The following is a 22,954-nucleotide window of genomic DNA, read 5'->3' as shown; positions in this document are numbered from 1 at the left end:
TTGAGTGGATTGAAACCTAGTTGGTTTCTAACCTTTTATAGAAGATTGAAACCTAGTTTTTCTTTTTAAATAAATATTAAAATGTTATTTTGATATTGAAATTTGCCCAATTCAGTTATTTAGGAGTTTGAAGTTTGGTTTATAAATGTAACTTTTAAATCAAATTAATGAATCAATCATTGACTAAATACTTGGAGAGGAGAAAGCAAAAACCGCTGAATAATTTTATTTGGCAAGACCTCGCAGCAAGTCTTTTTCATCAAAATACATTGAAGAGGGAAAAAAGGTGAGATTTTGAGATTGAAGCCGCTCTTCAATTGAATAGCAAGCAACCTAAACCGGAGAACCAAGACCTAAAAAAAGCAAAGAGGGAAGATCGAAGGACTGCAGAGCAAATTAAAAAAAAAAAAAAAAAAGGTCTACTTTGATGCGTTCAGCAATTTGTGGACCTCGGACGGGGTAGGGAGGGCAGGGATTGCGCCCTTTTTGGTGGTTGTGATGGCTCCACATGCATTTGCAAATCTTAGTACCTCTCTCAACTTCTGTTCATCCTGCAAATAAAAGTTCCATCTATAATATTAGAGATATTAATCCAAGAACTCGGTTTTACAGGTAGTAGTTTTGAGAAAATAACTCTAGCATAAAAAAGTTTATGAAAAATAACACAATCAGCGAAAAACCGCAATTCCCAAATATTCCCAACTGCGTTTTTTCCTTATTTTTGCTATTTTTCAAATTCTTGTGTTTTGTTGTCAAATATTTTTTTAAAACTGCGTTTATTTCCAAAAAAAAAAAAATTCCCAAAAAATAGTTTTCATTACCAGCTTCAGGATCTAATTATAGAGACGGTTTATTATAGAATTTACCTCCAGTACAGATTGGTCATCAACAATCTTGCAAAGGAGTGCTCCGATGAATGAGTCACCAGCACCTGTGGTATCAATAGTCTCGACATGGAAAGCCTCAACAGTTCCATGGAAATCCTGTATTCCAACAAACCAATTGAGAATAATTCAGTATTAGGCAAATCAAGACCATTTATGATCAAATAGGATCCTTTTCATTCACCTAACATTAGGGTTTCACATGTTACAACTATTTGTGGTACAAAGCTTGAGTACCCTGAGGCATTAGGTAAGACACAAGCCCTATTCTTGGTGCACCGGTGTCTTCAGTAGTTGGGGTGTAAGAAAACAACTTTAGTGTTGGTGATCAAGGAATACACAGCATGCCAGCAAAATTGTATATACGTATGCAGTTCTATGATACCAGGAAAGACGTAGCCCTAGCTTTTGGTTTATGGGTTGCTGGGAGATGCAACAACAGCTAGTTTGGTGCAGAGATAACACAGTAAGCATTGACTTTTCGGAAGCCCCCTAAAAAGAAGTTTGCTTTATGATAAACTTAAAAGAATTTCCAATCTTGTGACCCCAACAAAAACAAGAACGAGTTTCCGATCTAATTGAGTCGATAAGAAAATTTTTGCAAGCCATAAATAACCAACTCAAGTATTTGCCCTGTTCAATTTGTACAAAAGAAACCATATTTCCAGAAAATGTTTCATCTCCATAATCAATTAATCCAGATCATGATATTAACAGCTTGAAATTCACCATCCAAAACACCGTGGTCACATCATTCTATCATATATACAACAGCTTTCATCTCCCTGGCAAGCAATCAAGTTTATGTTAATAATTTAGGCTTAACTGTGACCTAAATGGCCTCACTCCTATATGCTTAGGGTTTAAATAAATGCACGCCGAAACTCACTTTCAACATGCAGAGAGGGACAGGCACCCGCCCACCACCGTATATAATAAACACGGCAACTACATCCATTGTGCTGGTTGGGGCTTTTGACTAAAATAATGACAACACGCACAAATTGGCATGCGTGGTATCTGAGCTTAGCCAATAGATTTGTCCGCGTTAAAGCATTTCTTTATCAATTCCATGGCATGCTCATTTGACCACTGTTAAAGTCCAAACATGATTCATGCTGTTGATTACATCATAGACACAAAAGCTTTGATCATAATTTCAAGATTAACACTTTACACCTAGACTAGGAAACAAAACAACTCATCGTGAAAAGAATTGCTGAGGACTGCCTCATGGGATAGATTAAAGGTCAAGGATCAAACTTTCTTCACCTTTCCTGGTTCTTTCTAATTAAATAGTAAGTCATTTCATAAAATCCCAAAAGATTCAAACTCCTTATTAAATAAATCAGGTTTGGTTCCGTAATTAAAGAAAACAAGGTCCCACATCAGAGAAAATCATGGCAGATCCAACACCCCACTAGCAAGTAGCATTATAGACAGTCATTAAATTCATCACCTACCCTTATGCCAGCTAAAAGTCAAAATTTTGTAATAGACAACATTGCTTACACCTAACATCAAAAAATTAGAAGAAACAAAATACTGAAAGACTGAACTGTAATTACTCACCTTGGTGTAATATTTGCAACCGTTTTCACCAAGGGTGACCAAGAGCAACTTAAAGCTAGGACGCCAAAGTGTCAAAGCAGTTTCGTCATCAATTTTATTACTTCCAGTGAGGAACTCAAGCTCGACATCACTGACTTTGATCACATCTGCCTCGTCCCAGATCTTCAATATCTGCTCACGCGCCTCCTCCGCTGATGGCCACAATGGCAGCCTCAGATTTGGGTCATAGGAAAGCAATGCACCTGCTTCCTTCGCCACTTTCATTGCCTCTAGATGTGCTGATCTGCATGGCTCCACAATCAAGCTTATTGATCCATAGTGGAACACCTTAGCCTGTATGCACAAATTCACACACGTGCATGAGAAAAATTTTAACAAATGAAATTCCAAAAAAATATTTTACCAGACTCTAAATATTATAAAATAAATTTAAAATGTTATAGAAAATATTTTAAATTCGTAAATTCCCTTAAAATATTTTTCGAATATTATAATTACACAATTCCAATCATTCAGGTCTTATGTCACCATAGGTGACATTATCATCCCCCTTTATTACATGAAAAAGAGAGATCCACTGCATGATTCTTGCCACTAATTGAGATCTGAACTGAGATGCAACCGGGCCCCACCCCTTTGGCATTGCTGACGTGTCACTCCCCTAAAAAAATCTCTTCCCACTCACCATCCACCACAAAATTCACCACGGTAAGAAAATAAAAACTTAACTAAAGCCACCACCAACCATAGTCGATTGGTTAACTCGCTGACCTAGGGCTGCCAACTCAGGGCTTAATGCCGAATGCATTAGAGGAAGTAGAAAACTTGAAAGAAAAAACGACATCGTTGGTTTAGGTTTGACTCGGGTTAACTCAGCCAACCAGTAACCAGGTCTTGGACAGGTTTGACCTCAGGGTCATATTCTTAACTATGCCACCAACCCTATAACAGATTAATTTTCACCACAGTTAAAGAAAACTTAGCAATAAAAATCAAATATTTTACGTTGAATCATTACAAGAATAAACACGGTAGATAATTAAGATTAAGACTGTAAATAATCAAACTTACAGATCTTATTAACTCAAGATTTAACTCTTCGGGCCTTAGCAACATATCAGCACTTGGATTCCTATAAAACATAAACTCACGCTCTCCATCAGCGCGTAGGGTAACAAACGCGAGAGCAGTCCTTGCACCTGTGTCAAAATTAATACCGGAAGCGATCACGTCGTTTTCTTTCAAAATCCCGGCGAGCATGTGACCGAACTCATCGTCACCAAGCTTTCCGACAAACGCCGACTTTCCTCCTAGTCTCGATACCGCGATCGCCACGTTCGCCGGAGCACCACCCGGTGCTTTCAGAAACCCCGGGGCTTCAGCGAGGGAGACGCCGGAGGTGGTCGGGACGAAATCTATTAGCATCTCACCGAAGCTCACGATCAGTGACTTGTCGTTCACGCCATTGTAAGCCATTGCAGGAGAACGAGAGGGAGGGAGGATAGATTTGCGTGTTTATAGAGAGGGAAAGGAGAGAGAGATTTCCCAGGGGAAGAGAGCTTAATTTATAGAGGGAGATGAAATGGATATTTTGGTAATTATGGGAAATTGTGATTATTAAGGTAATTAATATGATTTTTATTGGTAATTTGTGGATATGTTTTGAGGAGGGCCCACAGAAAAGGAAATAATATTTTTATTTATTTTGTGGAATTTGATAATTAAGATAAGGATTGACATATGTAGATACGATGTATTTTTATATTTTTTAGACGTATAGTATAGGAAGGATTTAGATATAAGTGATGGATTTCTTACTCTTTTTGGAGAGATTTATTGTATGGATAAATGAGAAAAATAAATAAAATGATTACACTCCAAAAAAAAAAACCGCAATTTTGCGCGCTTTTAATTCATGTCTTAGAAATAAAAGTGATTAATGCAATAAAAATGAAAGAAACAAGATAAAACAGAAGATGAAAATAAAATTATATTTGGTAATGATACACAAGATAAAATAATCTATATTTGGTTGATAATAAAATGATAAAATAAAATATAAGAAAGTTTATCTTACATTTAATATGTATTATTATTAAATTTATATATTTTTTTTACTTTAGTTTATATTAAATATTAAAATTAATAACTCTGATTATAAAATCCGGATCAAGCCGATATATCTTGATTAATCTAGGACCTATTCTGCTTGAGGCATGGACTTTTAATTCATGTTTGTCTCTCCTCTTTGTTGTAAATCAACTATAAAAGCTGAAAATTTTATATTTATACACATAAATATTAATTTGAATTTTTTTTAATTAATGTGGGTGTCCTGGTCAACTTGCGCGTACCTCGATTAATCCCACGGGCTCTGAAGTTAACGACCATGTAAGCCTCCAGTGATCATCATATTAGCAACCGCAAGGCTCGAACCTGAAACCATAAGAGGAGTAAACCCCTTGATCTTTAACTCTTACTACTGGATCACCTCCTATATGATTTACTAATTTGAATTTTTCAATGTTGTGTGTGTGTATATTATGATACATCCCTTGAGATTTACTACCTTGAGATTTTCAAATTACAACTTGCAAACTATTTATCTCAAGAACTTTATTTTGATTTAATTGTTTGCTAAATATAGTTAAGAAGTAGGCTCTCCTGCAATTATTTATAGCTCAAAGAAATTGAAAGTTAGGCGAAAATAATCTCTTTTTACTACGTACTTAAAGATCCCATTAAAAAGAGAGTCCTAACATGAAAAAAAAAATAAAAAAATTCTAACCATTAAAATAAAATAGAAAAAAAAATCAAAATAATTATTGAGCAACTTACGCCCATGGTTTTGTCAAGCAGCTACCAACTCTCAAATAATTAAATACTTGGGTGTTTTTATAAGTATACTATACATCCATAAATTTGCGTTTATTTTTGTTGCTTTCTCAGCTTCAATGTCAGGTACCAGTCTTGCTAGACTTGAAAGGAAGCATGAATGGGAAGGTCCCCACAACTATAGAACAAAAACACCACCATTCATTATATAAAAATACCAAAATAATTATTTTTATATCGATTTGCTGTTGAGATCATGTCTTCTTAATTTATAATATATAGTCACGCTGCACGACTCTTGTTTAGTAATATGAAAAATATAACCTATGGTATCTTTCTTTATATATGTTTTAATAATATGTGTGTCCAAGCTTGCATTTCTTTATGTGAAACGGGAAAAAAATATACTAGAACATATTGTCCTGTTTGTGCTATGCATATGGTCTGTCCTATATTATTTTCAATTGGTCAAATGAAAAGAAAAATCCGCTCGAGAAATCTTTAAAATTGGTGTATTTAATAATATGGTATATATATTATTGGAGTTTTGTATTATAATAATATTGAGATTCACTAACCAATTAAACAATTTTATTCCACATAAATGTGGCTAGTGTTATAATTTTTTGAGCTTTTTAGTTGTTTGTAAGAATATCCTTATAGTAGTTTTTGCATTTCAGGAGCTAACATAACGTTTTGAATTGATTTTCAAGCAAAACCCGCTCGGTTTATGATCCGATTCAAGTTTTGGATAATTGATCATATTAATTTAAATTAATCAAAATAATATTATTTTAATTAAAAACAAAAAGAAGCTGAAAATACAATTGTTTTGAAGATTTTTTTTAAAATCAAACCAGATTTTAACTAGATCAATTAGAATTAGATTATGAGTTATAACGTTTGATTAACAAAATTAAACACATGTTGATTTTTTTAAAATCAAACTCTAACAAAAAATTAGATTCAGAATCAACCCGCTAAATCATAACAAATTAATCATTTATATTAAGGTTAATAATCATTTCAACTAATATCACCTGACAATTCTCTCTTGTATGTTTGTGGCAAGATGCCAAGATCCCAACCACTATAGAAGAAAATCAACTCTCCACCCTTTAATTTTAATGGGTTAGGGCTAGGGTCTAATATTGAAGATTGATTCGAAATCAAATGCTCTGCTTAACTTATTCTTTATATTATTATTTCTTAGAATATTGTCTTCGTTTTTTTATAGAATAATGTCTTTATATTATTGCCTTTCAAACCCTTCATTAACATATTCTATGAAATACTAAATCTCTTGGGGAAATGTATAAATATATTTGATAAAGTATGTTTTGACATAAATAAGGAATGCATTCCCCCTTTATCTTTTTTTTCTCTCCCCTCCTGTATTCTTTAATGCAAGCTCAAACTTCAATGGAAAAACTCATAAATTACTGAAAAAAAGGACAGAATTTGACTCTTGAGGTAGGGAAATGGGGTCCACATAATGTAGGCCATGCACATTGTCATCACGAGGAGCACATTTGGATTTGAAATAGATTTTTTTTATTTATTTATTAACAAGAATTTTTAATTAATCGCTCAACTAATCTCTCAGTTCTAAAATTAATAAATATATAAATTTTTAAAATTTTTTAAATTTATAGGATTTGAACTGATGACCTATAAAAAAACAAACTTAGAACATAATCAGTTAAGCTATATCTTTCAATATTAACAAGGGTGTCCAGGCCAGCTTGCCGCGCCTCGACTAATCCCACGAGCCATGAAGTTAACGATCATATAAGCCTCTAGTGGTCATAAGGTTTATGAGACTCGAACTAGTAACTTTTAGGGAGCAAACCTAAAACCTGACCAGTTGAGTTACACCCTTCATGATTGACTTGAAATAATTCATGTTTGTTCAGGTGGTGTTTATACCATAGTTTTAATAAAATTTAAATTTTTTTATTTAAAATTAATTTTTTAAATATTTTAATACACTAATATCAAAAAATAACTTTTAAAAATTAAAAAATAATTATTTTAATATATTTTCAAACATTATTCATTTTAAAAAACATAACACCCTACCAAAACAGCTGAGGGACGCCAGCTTTTTCGAGGACACCAGCAGAGGAATTATATATGTATTTTTTATTGTTGGGGCAACAAAATTGGCCTCTCGGGGCTTGAAATTTTTTTCTTGGCTTGCCTTGGAAGGGAAGGTATTCACTTTTTCCTCTCGTGTAGTTGTGCTGTAATCGGTGTATGGATTCGTGAAATCATATGCATAAACAAAACTAATATAGTAAGCACGTAAAATAGAGTGGAGGATGACTTGTCAACTACTACACACTCTTGAATATCAAAATTACTTGGCCAGCTGGCTTCTTTGTCGGTGCCCAATTTGTGGTTGGTGTGGAGTCATCTCTGTTGTCAAACCCGACCCCACCTGAGTCTAACTCGGTTTATCACTTGTATTATTAAATTTTCATGTTAAATCAGGTCGATTACTTTATTTAAAATCATATCATTCTAGTTTTTTTTTTTTAATTATTTGACGTTAACCTAGCTTGATCTTATCTAGATTTAACTAGATAAATATTTAAAATGATTCAAAATATTAAATTTCAAGTCAATTGAACAGCTATCATATTAGGTTTAATAACCATAAAAATGAGTTGCTTACCGTTGTTTGGAATTGTGTTCTAAATAATGTATTTTATTAAATTTTGTTTTTTATTTAAAATTATTAATTTTTTATTTATTTAAAATCATTTTGATATGCTGAAATTAAAAGTTATTTTTAAAAAATAAAAAATATTATTTTAATAAATTTTCAATAAAAAATTCCTTTAAAAAACAACTATCATAGTCTCATTAAAACATATATATATATATATATATATATATGAAAAAAGAATAGATTATTGTGCCGTAAATGTAGTAAATTATACAGGGAATGAAAAGCCGTTCAAAAAAAAAAAAAAACAGTCTGACGTCGTGGGTGATTTATTTAAGAATTGATAGAGGAGACATAAAGTCTCGGTATTAAAATACTAATTTAAGGATATTATTACCATTAAAATCCAAAGAAAAGGGACTAAAATGAGAATATTAAATTAGGATTTTTGTTTTGAGAATCTTTTTCGAGTATGCATGGGCCATGGTGATCATATTATATGTTATGTATTGATTTCTCAAGACATTTATCCTACACGTAGAATAATTTGTGGTTCGTGTATTTTTCCCTATTTTCACAGTAAGAACACGCTATCCCTATTATTTTCAACATTTCCAAACAAGAATCGTTCAAAGGAGATTGACCATGCAAAATACTATCAACAAAAAAAATTTCTCAGCACATTCTTACTTTTCTATAATATGTATTGATTATTGTCAGGATTAACTGTAACCAGTTGAGGATGGGAAATTAATACATTTTATTGGAACTATTCTTTTTTTAATCCTTTAATATTAGATTTAAATTGAAGTTTATTATTTATTTTAGTTTATTTTTTATGAAGTTATCACAGTCTAATGACCAGAGTCAAGGGTTTATCAGGTTGAATCAGGTCTTTTATCATTATTATTTAATTGATTTTTTTTCAATTACATCCTTTAATGTTGGATTGATTGAGAATTGAGTTTCATAACTTGTTTTGATTTGCATTCTATTGGGTTATCCTAATCTCGTGATCTAGGTTTAACATGTTAACTTGGATTGATTCGAGTTTTTTTTCTTGTTCTTTTTAATTGTTTTTTTTAATTTAATTCTTCAAAACTAAGTTAATTTGGAATTTAGCTTCAATATGTTTTTTTTATTTGTTTTATATGAGATTATCATGGTCTCATGACTCAGGTCGTGGATTTTACATGTTAATTTAGATTAACTTGGATCGATTTAATATGTTGTTGTCTCGATATTTATTTTAATTCTTTTAAAAAATTGATCCGATTAGTACGTGACATAACGTAACACGGATAAATGATTGAATAATATATCTATTCAAGAACTGACTTTTAACCAATTTATTATGATTATGAAAGGCATCAAGTATAATTGTATGTCTCTAGGGCAATGCTTAAGGCTAAATTGATATGATAAATATATCACTAAGGTGTGAGTCAATGCATATAATTCTAATTTACTAGAGCATGCAAATTGATGCCAGCACCAGCACCATCTGCATAACATGGATAAGTACTAAAATTGACAATACTTGTACGTACGAGTCCCCCGAAATGGGACAACAGCATATAATGCCCGCCTTTGTTTAATTTTGATCCTAATTTTTTAAAGATTTTTCAAAGTATACCATAGTTATAATACGTGGTCCAGACTTGTGAAAGGTATACGATTTTTTTTTGGTGATTTTTAATTGAAAAAACACTTTAAAAAACAACTGTTATCATACTTTCAAACAGCTTTTTATTCTCAAGATCTAGATCACAGGTTAAGCGGTCAATTCATACAGTGTTGTTTTAGTTTGAAAAAAATAAACATTAAAACAATGATATTTTGAATTTTTTTAAGTTAGCCTGAGTTATATCTAAAAACTGACCGTTTCAACTTTTTATTTTGGTTTGAAATCAAACCGTCTGAAGCTGAGTCTTGAGTTGGTGGAATTCTATGTTAATCCTGAGTTGGGCCGGGTTTGGTAATTATAAAATATATCTTTGAATTTAAAGTTTATTCCGGGGAAAATGTGTATTCCCCCCTCGTCCGAAGAATTAAATTAACACTATTTATTAATTTCATGTTCCAATAATCCTTGTCTATTTATCGCACCTTTGTACATGAAATTCAAGTTCCATCTCGGCTATCAATTTCAAACCAAAACACTATGGAGATAGAATTTTCAAGTTCTTGAATTTGCTAAACTTAATGTTGACATGTTTGACAAATATTATATGTTATTAATTATAACATGGAGAGAGTTTTTTCTTATAGACCAGAAATCATATAATTAACTAATTCAAAACTCCTGAAAAAGCTAATTATACGAAGTAAATAATTTTTTTAGTTCTAAAATAGATGGCCCAAGTCTCTTCTTTTTTAATAAATAAATAAATAATGACAAACATTTGAGTAAAAAATAAAACAAAAAGATTATGTTAATGATTCAACTATAGTTTTAAAATCTAATTTGGGTCATGGGTTAGGGTTACTTATTTTTTTTAAAATAAAATAATAGTATTTTAATTTTAAAAAATTAACGATACCAATTTTTTTTTTATTAACGTAGGTGTCCGGGTCATCTTGCGCGTACCTCGATTAATCCCACGGGCCCTGAAGTTAACAATCATGTAAGCCTTTAGCGGCCATCATATTAGCAACCACGGGGCTTGAATCTGAAACCACATAAAAAAAATCTTTTAATTTTAAATTTTTATCACTGAATTCCGAACTAAATGATTAGGATACCAAATTTTAACCAGATAGCTGCCAGGTCCCGGGTGGAGATCGAACTCAGCTAGAGATCAAATCGGGGTACATGATCACATACCGAGATCACGTGCCACTTCTGGAAGGTCACGTGACTCGGACAAGATTCTACATTTTCTGAATGAAAGAAAGAAGCAACAAATAATTTGTTCACTTTTTTGCAAAACGACAAGCAGCCCACTGGTCTGTAGCTAATAGCTATCTTTGGAGGTTCTCTAGTCAACACGCACTCCCGTAGATAGGGAATTAAAAAAATATATATTAACAAGATTAAGTAAAAAAAAACTGTAATAAAAATAATGGATTCCATTGGTTAATCCAGGTCAATTAATTGAAAAACAAATTTTCTTTGTTTTTTTTTTTTTAAAAAATCTTAAATTAATCCAGCTAGGGTTTAAACAGCATCTAATTAGGTTTCCCCCCCCCCTCTTTATTTAACTTGAAATATAATAAAACATAATTTACTATGTTAGTAAGGTTTAGTAACTATGAGTTAGATATTGTAAAACAGTAGATATTGTAAAACAGTAGTGTTTGAGAATGTAATTAAAATTATATTTTTTTAAAATAAAAAAATATTATTTTAATATATTTCTGAAAAAAAATACTTTAAACCACAATGAAACACCATCAGAATAATATACAGGCATCCACCCCGCTCCTCTGTCTTGTTAAAATAATTTTCCCTCGATTGAGTTTGAATCTAATAAAATCAGATAAAAATAGAAGACTTCTAAGGTTAAAAAAAATAAATTAGCGGATGTCATTAGGCACTCGCCATCTCTTTTCTTGAATGACCTGCTGCCAATGTCATGACCTGCATCTACATGCCAATTTTCCAGAATACAAGACTTGTTACCTAAGTTTCCTGAACAACAAACACTTCACAGTTCACACTGTCTGGTTGCCTTTGTTCGGCCTGTTTCCGGCCCGGCTGCAGCAACTACTCTGACAAGCCACTCCTTAGAGCTTTGTTTTCATAATTGGGACTTGTTCAGGGTTAGATTGATCCCTACCATTTCTAATGAGATGCCAGTAATTCACCTAACTCAGTTCTAGCATATCTTCTTTTATACTGGTAGGGTTAGCTCCTACCAGTAACTAAACTATTACCTTATTGATACCAGCTTCTTCATGTTCGCTAAAGGTTAACGAGCAAAATAGAGTGTAGGATGCATAAATTACCATTTATGAGTGGTAATGGAAGTAAGGAGAGGAATAGATTTGGAAACTAAGTTTGATTTTATACAAAAAGTTAATTTCTGTCACACAACCTTGATTATCAGCTATCATTCTACAGTATTCATGATGAACCCAAAATTGCAGAGGAGCTCGTTTTCGTAGCAGATGAGCTATCTCTGCTTTCTTCATCATCCAAATCAAATAGGTGGTCATCTTCAGAATCTGATTCGCTTAGGGATAAGTCTTCAACTTTGGAATCATCTTCAGCTCCAGACAAATCTTCATAAGTGGCACTTGCTTTTATTTCTGAAAGACCTGGAGGAAAACTATTGAAAGACAGATCACTGTTTTGCTTTACAGGTTTCCCAGATTCCTCCAAGTCCTTTCGTGTTGGACCATCCAAGATAGACCCGGGATTCCTATTGTTTGAATCACCATAAAGTGCATTGTGCCTGAAGTAGAGCTCCAATTCTTTTTCAGCGATGGCAATGAAGTGTCTCACAGTCTCGAGCGATTGCTCGTATTTTGATTTCTCTAGTGCCTGCAAAGGCAAGGAAGAGTTAATCAACTTAGCTGCTAACTAGTTTTGAATAGGATCACAAGGTTGCATATCAGACACATCAATGTCAAAGCCATTATCATATACAAAAGCAACAGGAATGGTGAGAAGAGAATATGCCAAATGTATCACGTTTAGCTTCCCAAAAGGAGAAAAAGGGAGGCTGGCTGTATTAAAATGGAGGTGAATAAAGTATCATCGCACGTGTACGTTCTATTTTCCCCTTCTTGTGTAAGAATATAAGCAAAATGACTAAAAGTGAAATTGGAAGGCCATACAAGTGGCAAGATGAAATTTAATATAATAGTTCTACAAATCAAATCACACAAAAGATTTTTTAGGACAACAAAAGGTTCAAAATTTCAAACGAATGTTACTGATTAGATAAGAGCATCTCTTGTTTTCTCAAACCATGGCTTGATAGTGAATTGGTATCACCTGAACTAATATTGGCAAGCAAGTTTATAGCCAGAAATCAGTTGACTGGTCTTAGTCTCATCCTAGAAATTGCAAGCTCTCCTAAACAGCACAAGATACAAATAACGATGATGAGTTGATGCTGAATACATAAATATGAAGCTCCATACTAGTGTGAGAACATTTTGAGTGTTAAAACAAGTCACAGTGCAACCTTGCTATTACATTGACAATTTAAAAACAGCCTGCCTAAACACCATAAACATCCAGAAAGAGGAAATTTTAAGCAGTAGATAATGATGGAAGCTGTGGTACGCACCTTCTTTTTGGACAATGTATCCACAGGCGACATAACTTTTGGCTGAACATAGTTCTTCCCTCTATAAAATATGACAGTGTCATCTCCAATTATTTGTATAGGGATCCCACCACTCAATCTGGCAATTTCCTGAGCAAACTCTTGTACTTGGCCAGGTTTGCAAGAAGAATTGCAGATGACCTTTACAGTTTCATGTTTCTTCCAATGCATATGCATATTAAGAATGACACCTCCAAATACTCCTCTTCTTCCTATTGGAACATAATTAGACTTTTTCTGGGCCATCTTTTTCATGAAAAAACGCTCCTCGCCAGTCAGTTCATGTGGTTTGACTTCAGGTCCCTGCATTTTAGGAACTTCATACCGCTTGAGTCTTTCAACCAGTTTAGCTTCCTTGATTCTGGCCTGTGATTATAGGAACAAGCAACGAAAAAGTAATCACCTATATGAAACATGGGAGACATTAATTGGATTTAGTAGCCTCATGACAAAAAATTTCTATCCTAAAATAGTTTTCCTTCTCTGTTCTCATCACAAACAGACCTAATAAAGAGGGGAGCGTATTGATCCTCACATTAACTCCTCAATTCTTTTCCATTACACATACAAGTAATGGAAAAATTGATCCCTGCAGTATTTTTGCAAGGTGAATTTGTTCTTTTATCCTTTTCTAGGTGCATGCAATAGGCACAAGCAAAAATAACATACAGGGAATTATGCTCAAAATAATTATTAGAAATGGGGTTGAAATCACATTGATTGGATTTCACAAACACAGGATCAGATCTTTTATCGTCAGCTAGTTATATGCACTCAACTACCGCATCTTACGTTCAATAACAATACAGCTTGCAGCAAAAAAAAAGAGAGACCATTGTACTTACAAAGTCCAACAAAACCAGGCTGGAAAAAACAGTCCAATCATGCTCAGTCCCTCAAGCTTAGACATGATTCCCACTTCTGTATATGCAAATTTTAGCTTCCTCTTCCTCTTAGAAGGCACATTGGTTAAATTTTTTACCAAAGATCATGCTGTTGTTCGATTATCAAAGGATAGTTGTTTCCACTTAACTAATGGGCGGCAAAATGTTATGCAAAAGAACTTCACTTCAATAAATTACTTGATTCATAACAAAAATTATAAATGGTTGAGATCACATTTGATTATATTTTCTTTTATCCTAAGCTAATTGTATGCAATCAACTATAACTTATCTCAAACTCAATAACCAGTTACAATAAGCTAAATAAAAATACTAAACATCAAAATTAGCAGCCAACCAAGCCAGAAACCAAAAAAAAAAAAAAATTTCAATCATGCTCACCCTCTCAAGTTTGGTCTTAATCCTCTCTTCTACATTGGCAAATTTCTGCCCCTTCTTCCTCTTAACTGTAAGCGAACGCGGGTCCTTTCTATTAGCAGCTTTTCTCTTCTCCTTCTCTTTCTTTCTCTGCAACTTCAATCTCTTCTTTGTCATCCACTTCTCTTTCTTTGGAGGGTCAGCCTCATGTGTTTCAAACTTAGGTTTTCCTTGTGATATCACTAAGTTCACTCTTCCATGACTCACATTTCTAAAACCCCATGAAGGGTTTATCAAGTTTTGTGAAATTCCCTGTCTTGATTGAATCAAAATTGATTCACGTGCTTGTAAAATTGGCCTAAGCAAGCATTATCGTATCCCAATAAATAAATGCATAAAACCCAACATTTTTTCATATCCAAAAAAGCATGAAGTTTAAATCTTTATTCATATCTTAAATATATATGGAGAAAGAAAGTACCTGAGAAATGAATATGGTGGCTTGAGAAGAGAAGAAGCTGCTCTTTTTAAGCTATGAAAGAATAAGGCTTTTGCCATTAAATATATCAAATGCAACTACTTTATGCTAAAAAGACTCAATTTTTCATTCTTGAAAGAAATCAAGAAAACAGAGACTTAATTTGGAAAGGGAAAGGGAGACCGAAAGAGCTCGTTTCTTTTCCCTAAACAGCTCAGAGGAGAAACTCCATGACCGAGTGAGTTCACTCAGTTGGGCCTGGTCTGAGCCTGTCCAGTTAAAAAGGCTCTCAGGGCCGTTTTTCTGTGCAGGCAATACTGCGTTTTAAGCCTAAAAGCCTAAAATAAATTTCAAGTTTCAAAATTTATCTTAATTATGTTTTTATCACATAATAATATACATGGATGGTTGTTTTAGTTAACAGTCAAAAAATTATTTTGGTATTTCATTTTAAAAATATAAGATAGTTTAAATTAAAAGATGAAAATAAAAATAATAGAATTATCAATATGTAATTACATATTAAAATAAAAACATGATAATAAAATATAATATTACTTTTAAAGTTTAATTCTTCTCAGGTAAAATTTCTTATAAAATAATAATTATTAAATTTGATGATTTGATAAAATTTCATGTAGTTTCATTATTTTTTTGGATTTTAATATTACTGATTTTATGGAGTTTTTAAAAACATTTTTAGAGTTTTTAAAGATAAAATAAAGTGCTAATAATATACTATATAGGTTAGGAGTGATTTAAAATACTTATTTTATGTCATTTATGATTTTTGGTTGATAAACAGGAAAATAATGAAAAAACAAGATTAACTTATTTTTTAAATTTTAACAATTTCTTTTATTTTTTTTAACAGAGGCGAGGTGAAATTTACATATTGGTATTGAAGATTATTATAATATTAATATTATTTAAAAATATCTGTTATTGAAAATATAAATATTAATGAATTAAAAATTAACTATCAATAAAATTCTTGTGTTTTTAATTTATTGAAGGAAAATTTATTTAACACAAAACTATAAAATGAGTTACCTTCGGGTGGTACAATTACAAATATCCTTAGTATGGTACTGAATTGAAATATGTTTAATAGATGAGAGACTAAAAGGAGATTGAAGGCTTAGCGGTGATCTTACGTGTGCAAGTACACTCAGCGTGCCACGTGTTTACCAACTACTCGTTGCAAATAGGAAACTTTGACTTCTTCTTTCTGTCAACTCCAATCAATGTTTGCCACCTCACGATCACCTTGCGTCCCCATTCTTATTATCCTGAAGTCGCACTTTTCTCCCTCCGTCTCTCTCCTCTGTGTGGCTTGCAGGAAGTTTAGCCCTGAATCGATCACTACAAATTTTTTCAAGTAAGCAAAAATTATTTTAAAATTTTCGATCTTTTATTTACTTTCTTGAAAATTGGAGTTTTATTTTATTTTTATTAATTTTAAAATTGGATTATGGGTAATATAAATAGAGGAGTGATTTATAATGGGATTTGAGTATAGATTATGGAATTAAGGGCTGTTTTAGATTGTGGAAATGAAGGAAAATGATAAAGTTTGAATCTTTATGATGAAATTTTAGATTTTTTGTCATAAAGGGTTGATTTTAGTTCTGGCAATTTTTTATTTGGTTTATTGTGATATTGATAGCTATTAGAATTGTGGGTTTAGGGTTTTAATGTGTTTGAATATGGGGTTTCTTTGGCTGCTGAGAAATTGTGTCGACAAAGGAGAAACACTTTTTTTGTAATGAGAAAAGTTCATCAGTTAGCAGAAGTTAGAGACTAGTTTTGAATGATTGAATTTTAGGTTGCTATGTGTGTTTTCATGTTCCCTCTCTTGTTTTTCTGTGGAAAGTTTGAATTTCAGTTTTTCCAGCTTTCGACAGCTGAACGTGATTGTCTAGTTATGCTTACCTTGTAAAGAAACAATGTGCATATGTATCAAAAGTTGTGGAGGATGCCAAGAGGAGAACGAAGATAGATCAATTTCCAGATAATAATTTCATTTTAAACCTTTTTCATAAAGATTGAGAAATAACTAATTGACAAATACGGGTGCCAACTAACTCTATAAATGGAGTCTAGTGAGCTGTGTAGTAGGTTTGAATTGAATCTTTAGTTTTACTTGTCATAAGCTTGAGACCGAATCTTTAGTTGTACTATAGACTTTCACTAATTGAATTATGTGAAGTGTTGACCTTAGTTGTGATGATCTTTCACTAATTGAATTATGTGAAGTGTTGACCTTAGTTGTGATGATCGATTCATATGTATAGCATGTGTATGCTCTATTACGGATACTTTGCGATTTTAATACATGCATAGTTGTGGTACGTAGTCTAGGTGAGTTTTCTTTGCAAATAGAGCTGGACCAATTCATTGTGTGTAAAGACTCAAAGTTTTTGTGAACTAGTCTTACAATGAATTGATTTTGGCTGCTACTTTTACTCCTTTTGTAGCTTATTCTTAGTTAATCGGAATTTGCTTGTTTATGTTAAATTTTATTGGAATTTCATCTAAAACTGGTTGCTTTGTTTTTCTAAGGCTAAACAAACTTAGCTTTTGTTTTTAGATCTTTAGTTCTTTGTAGTGCGTAACGATGCTTAGCTCTTCTTTCCTAAAACAGTCGTTTCCTTTTATAGCAATGACTCTGTAGATTGCTTTAGAAAACTAGGAACTGCATAATGATATGGTTATTGTACATGCAGAATGCCTTTTGTGGCTGCCTTAGCCCCACCTACTGCTTTTGGAAATGAGTTAGTTTCATTAGTTCCACTATCGTTTGTTTTACCTTATCTCTCCAACCATAATCTTTGAACATATTGTTTGGAGTCCCTCTTGCAAGTACAACAAAAGAGACCCTTTTTGTGAGAGAGATGCAATGAGTAACAAAAATGTGGTTAATGATATGGTAAGACATAGGCTATTGCAGACAACGAGAAACCTATTTTTTTTTCCAATAGTAGTAGGGGGAGCCAAGACGGTTTTAAAACCCATTTGTGCACTTATATTAGTCCATAATTATATAGCTGTTCATTTTCCCAAGCCATTTGTTTTCTCGTGACTCCAAGACCGCATAGGCAAAAATAATGGTTTAGGAAAGAAGAGCTATGCAAAGTTATGACTGTGAAGCAGTGAGACCTAAGTTTGTTTAGTTTTATAAGAACTAGAAGTACTAATTTATAGACAAAATTTCAATAAAATGTAACTATACTTACCATATTCTAACTAAATTAACTAAGAATATGCTGTAAAAAATAGACATTAATGAACAAAATTGATTCTTTATAAGATCATTTGATAACCATTTACCTGAAAACTCAGCCCATCTCTCTCTTTTCAAAGAAAAACACATATACACCAGGTAATGGCATGCATGCATGCATGCGTTACAACTGGAAAAGGTTCCGCAGCATTTATGCCTGACTAAATCAGAGGCTAACACTTATCAGCCAAAGCCCATGTGGGTTATGTTACGAGGAATGATTGCTAGGCTTTGTTGTTTTATGCCATTTGTGCAATCCTTTTGTTTACCTAGCTGAGAGAAATGCAAGAGTTTTAAGATTTAGTTGTTGCATGGTTATTCTGAAATAACAGAAATCCGGATAAAGTTTGATGCCCAGTTATTTAGCCTCATTGAATAATCAGTTCTTTAAGAGCATTATGGCTAAAGACTGAATCCTCAACCTTTTCTTCTGTCTTCAAAGATATTTATCTCATGTCTTCTCTGATAAGACGTCGTGTGGGCATGGAAGTCATTGAAACAATTGATGTTGTTTTTACAGTGGACTTCATCGTTGATGGTGATGCTAATGGTGATGTACCGGGAAATGCAGTTGTGGACATTGCTAGGGCTGGTGATGAAAATGAAATTTTTGAAAATTCTGCTGAAGAAGAATTTGAACAGTATGAAGATCGTAAAATGGATAAAGAGACTTTGGATATAGATACGATAACAGATGGAGCTCCAGCTATGTCAATGATTACTGCAGATGAGCCATACTTGGGACAGGAGTTTGATTCTGAAGCAGCTGCGCATGCGTTTTACAATGCTTATGCTACACGCATAGGATTTGTCATCCGTGTAAGCAAACTTTCTCGATCAAGACGTGATGGATCTGCTATTGGTCGGGCGCTTGTTTGCAATAAAGAGGGCTTCAGAATGCCTGACAAGCGTGAAAAGATTGTTAGACAAAGAGCGGAAACAAGGGTTGGCTGCAGGGCAATGATTTTGGTGAGAAAAATAAGTTCTGGTAAATGGGTCGTTACAAAGTTTGTGAAGGAGCATACTCATACCTTGACACCTGGCAAAGGTCGAAGGGATTGCATTTATGAACAATATCCGGTTAGTTCTTGTGTTCCTATCGTTAAACTACTATTAGTATTCATGGTTTGAGCTTTGACATCATAAAGTATTAAATTCTAAGAGTCACATTGGCCAAGTTAATCACTGGGGTCCCAAAGTTTTGTATTGAGGTCCATAAGGATTAAATTAATATCAGCTCAGGAACTTAAAGAACCTATAAACCTATATTTTTGCTTTCTTTTGATCCAAAGAACCAGGCAACTAAGAGGTATGCATTCTTTTGAAATGCTATTGAACTTAGGATGCAATATATTCACGCTAACAAACTCTGCTTGTGCACATGTCAAAGGCTGAAAAATCTCTATGATGCACTTGCAAGAGTCTTCCTGTAATTTATTTTTGGCTTAATTTTGCACTGCAACATGCATTTTAATGCTTTTTTTCTTTTCTTTTGCAGAATGAACACGACAAGATTAGGGAACTATCACAGCAGCTGGCCATAGAGAAAAAGAGATCCGCGACCTATAAAAGGCATCTGGAATTGATTTTTGAGCACATTGAGGAACATAACGAGAGTCTATCAAAGAAGATCCAACATACTGTAGATAGTGTTAGGGACATGGAAAACAAAGAGCAGCAGAGTCAGACATAGTTCCAGCATTATTTTTACCAGAGTACAAAGTCCAGAATTGGTGTACAAAATGCTGTTGGGTGTAAAGCATACATAGATATCAAAAGCTGACCTTGCTCTAGTGTTGAGTTTCAGGTGTCTAGCTAACTTGTACAGTCTATAAAAGGCATTGGCATTGCCATAGATAGCTGAAAATTAATTCTTGTTTGCATTTTATGGGGAAGCCCGTTTCGAGTCTGGTGTGTTCTGTATATAGCATATAAATGATTTTTTTTCTTGTTTTGTTGATTATTATTATCATTAAATCCATTTTATTGATTTTGGCTGGGTCATTAGGAAAAGCCGGATCAATATTTTTTTATTGAAACATCCTTGTTTTATTTTTTTTAAATCCCTAGTTTTGATTTGGGTTTGATTGAGTTAACTAGATCTTTAGCAACTTGTGGAGTTATTCGATTCGGCCAGTCAATATTAAAATCAGTTCAAAGTAAAAAACCTAAAACCCCAAAATAAAAGGTAGAAACAATAATTTAGTCTTTATAAATTCAGCAAATTTCACTTCAACTTCAGTTTTAATTTTACAATACTAACTTGATAGCTATTAAAAACTTCTAATGTGATCCTTGTCCATTGAATAGCTAACAACACCGAAAGCAATTGTCCATTCTTTTTCATCCTTTTCTTCTTTAAAATTAATTTGGGATAAATCCGGGTTGATAAACCCGCGACCCTGGCGGATCTGAGAACCATGATCTATCTAACAGTCGAGGGGCATGTTGGAAGGTTTCGAGAATCATAGTTAATATTGGGAAATTCCAAACTACAGGAATTGATGTGGAATATTTCTAGATATATAAGGGCTAAGTATAGTTAACGCATTAAGAAACAACAATCCCTACTGTCTGTCTTCCTTGCAGCTACTGACCGTTAACCTCAGCTTCCAGCTCCCAGGCTCAGCCGCCACAGGTAAAGCTCCAACCTTTGCAATCACTGTTAACAATTCTCCACTCTTTCTCTGTCTCACACACAAATTCTGTACATGCACATAACCCTTCACATTAATTGTTTGTTAAGGCAATACATAGCATAAAGTTTTGATCTTTTTATTAAATTCACAGGTTCCATTTTGATATTTTGTTCAAAAAATGAAGAGAATGACAGCACTAGGATTTGAAGGTTCCGCAAACAAGATAGGAGTTGGGGTTGATACATTAGATGGTACAATTTTGTCAAATCCAAGACATACTTATATAACCCCAGCTGGTCAAGGTTTTTTGCCAAGAGAAACAGCCCAACATCATTTGCAACATGTTTTACCACTTATAAAATCTGCTTTAGAGACTGCGGGAATTACCTCAGATGAAATTGACTGTCTTTGTTACACTAAAGGTCCTGGTATGGGAGCACCTTTACAAGTGTCTGCTGTTGTTGTTAGAGTTCTTTCACAGCTGTGGAAGAAACCAATTGTTGCTGTTAATCATTGTGTTGCACATATTGAGATGGGTAGGATTGTTACTGGGGCGGATGATCCTGTTATTAAACCTTTGATGGGTTTCGATAGCTGATCTTTCGTTTGTTATTGCTTTGTCACCGTGATTTTCAAAGAATTTATTTTTTATTTATTTGATTTTTTTTATCATTTTAAAATATTATCAAATAAAAAATATTTTTAAAAATAATTACTACTACCTCCTTAATTTCTTATTTTATTATTCTAAATACATGACATGAACCAGCTATGACTGATGATTTCCTCTCTGGAAATATTTATAGTACTAAATCCAAGTTCAGTGCCACCCTCCAACATGATTCTTGATTTCCAATTGAACCAGCTAATTGGATTTAGATTTTAGTACATGGGTGTTAGTTTTATGTTGTCCAAAAAAAAAAAAAAGTCTCTCATTCCGAATTCAGCAGAAAAAATAGCTAGAAAATAGATGACTGGATTCTAGATTAAACTAATTTTTTTTTAACATAGAAAAAACATGTTTAGGTCATGAGATACTTTTTTAATAGTGATATTAAATTTGATCTTGCATGTTAATTTTGTAACCTCTCATCCCAACTTTTTAAATAACTCGAGTTTCAAATTAAACCATGTAAAAATTGTTTTGACATGACTCAAACCGACGTAGTGGGTCCGAAAGCAATCTAAATAAATAGAAAAATTGTGGCTTGCCTTAGAAAATAAAACCCAAGATGAGATCTGTTTTTTTTTTTAATATTGAGGCGATAATATTTTAGATTGACTTAGGTTTTGTAGATTAACTCGTCAAAGCCTATAATTGGGGTCATGGACTCTAATATGTTTAATAACTTTGTTTTTAAAACTATTTTTTTATTTAATAATATGATAAAAAAAATAGATGCTCGTAAAATTGAGCACCAAGCAAATGTTGAGATGTTTTACTGAGACTGCGATAACCTCATAAGAAATAAAGTGAAAAAATTAATTCAAAATCAATCAAATTTTAAAAGATAAAATTAAAAAATAAAGAGCCAACAAAAAAAACTCAACAAATACCTAAATTGAAAAGAAAAGAAAAGGGCTAGGGGTGCAAGCCTGGATGCCCCAGCGCGTCGGGGCTTCAGGGGCTTTTTTTAGCATAATAATCTATTTTTCTATATATTTTCATTTAAAAATACATAAAAAATAATTTATCGATCCAAAAAAATTTTAAAAATACAAAATCAAACCGATAAATTTTATTCTCTCTCAATCCTAATCTACTTTTATAAGTAAGATAAAAGTTTAAAAATACCTTAATAAAACCCTCTCATCTAGTGGAACTCATTCCCACATTAATTATCAATTTTTTTTTTTTTTTATATTCAAGATGTATATTTTTTATTTCACCGTTACTTTTTCTCTTCTCTCGTACATTGGTAACTAAAAATTATATAAAATGATCTTTTGAACTAAAACGGGACTAAAGAAAGAAGAAAAAAGAAAATAGATGGACTACAAACCACTTTTTTTTCACGTGAAATTGAGTTTGGCCATGAAAT

General features: G+C 32.8%; 3 protein-coding genes and 1 long non-coding RNA gene across 4 annotated transcripts; 2 read left to right on the top strand and 2 right to left on the bottom strand.

Moving 5' to 3' along the window:
- Positions 1-201: 201 nt before the first annotated feature.
- Positions 202-4,011, bottom strand: LOC7491751 (probable fructokinase-4). The gene is made up of 4 exons (XM_002310394.4): positions 3,528-4,011; positions 2,457-2,789; positions 867-983; positions 202-551 (listed from the first exon to the last, which is right to left on the bottom strand). Exons 1-4 carry the CDS (start codon positions 3,930-3,932, stop codon positions 420-422), a joined length of 987 nt encoding a protein of 328 aa, XP_002310430.1. The 5' UTR covers positions 3,933-4,011; the 3' UTR covers positions 202-419.
- A 7,943-nt stretch (positions 4,012-11,954) lies between these two features.
- LOC7469584 (uncharacterized CRM domain-containing protein At3g25440, chloroplastic) lies at positions 11,955-15,279 on the bottom strand. The gene is made up of 4 exons (XM_002310395.4): positions 14,991-15,279; positions 14,534-14,867; positions 13,209-13,613; positions 11,955-12,454 (listed from the first exon to the last, which is right to left on the bottom strand). The coding sequence occupies exons 1-4, from the start codon at positions 15,065-15,067 to the stop codon at positions 12,035-12,037; spliced, it is 1,236 nt and encodes a 411-aa protein (XP_002310431.2). The 5' UTR covers positions 15,068-15,279; the 3' UTR covers positions 11,955-12,034.
- Positions 15,280-16,218: 939 nt separating this feature from the next.
- Positions 16,219-20,312, top strand: LOC7469585 (protein FAR1-RELATED SEQUENCE 12). Its single transcript, XM_024605090.1, has 3 exons — positions 16,219-16,368; positions 18,794-19,353; positions 19,772-20,312. Coding segments are annotated over exons 1-3 (756 nt in total). The 5' UTR covers positions 16,219-16,367; the 3' UTR covers positions 19,967-20,312.
- A 368-nt stretch (positions 20,313-20,680) lies between these two features.
- On the top strand, positions 20,681-21,567 carry LOC127905591 (uncharacterized). Its single transcript, XR_008059746.1, has 2 exons — positions 20,681-20,911; positions 21,064-21,567. It is a non-coding gene; the product is annotated as an uncharacterized LOC127905591 (long non-coding RNA).
- Positions 21,568-22,954: the final 1,387 nt, after the last annotated feature.

This window comes from Populus trichocarpa, chromosome 7, assembly GCF_000002775.5.
Source record: "Populus trichocarpa isolate Nisqually-1 chromosome 7, P.trichocarpa_v4.1, whole genome shotgun sequence".
Lineage (NCBI taxonomy): Eukaryota > Viridiplantae > Streptophyta > Magnoliopsida > Malpighiales > Salicaceae > Populus > Populus trichocarpa.
This window is presented reverse-complemented; position numbering and strand designations above follow the sequence as displayed.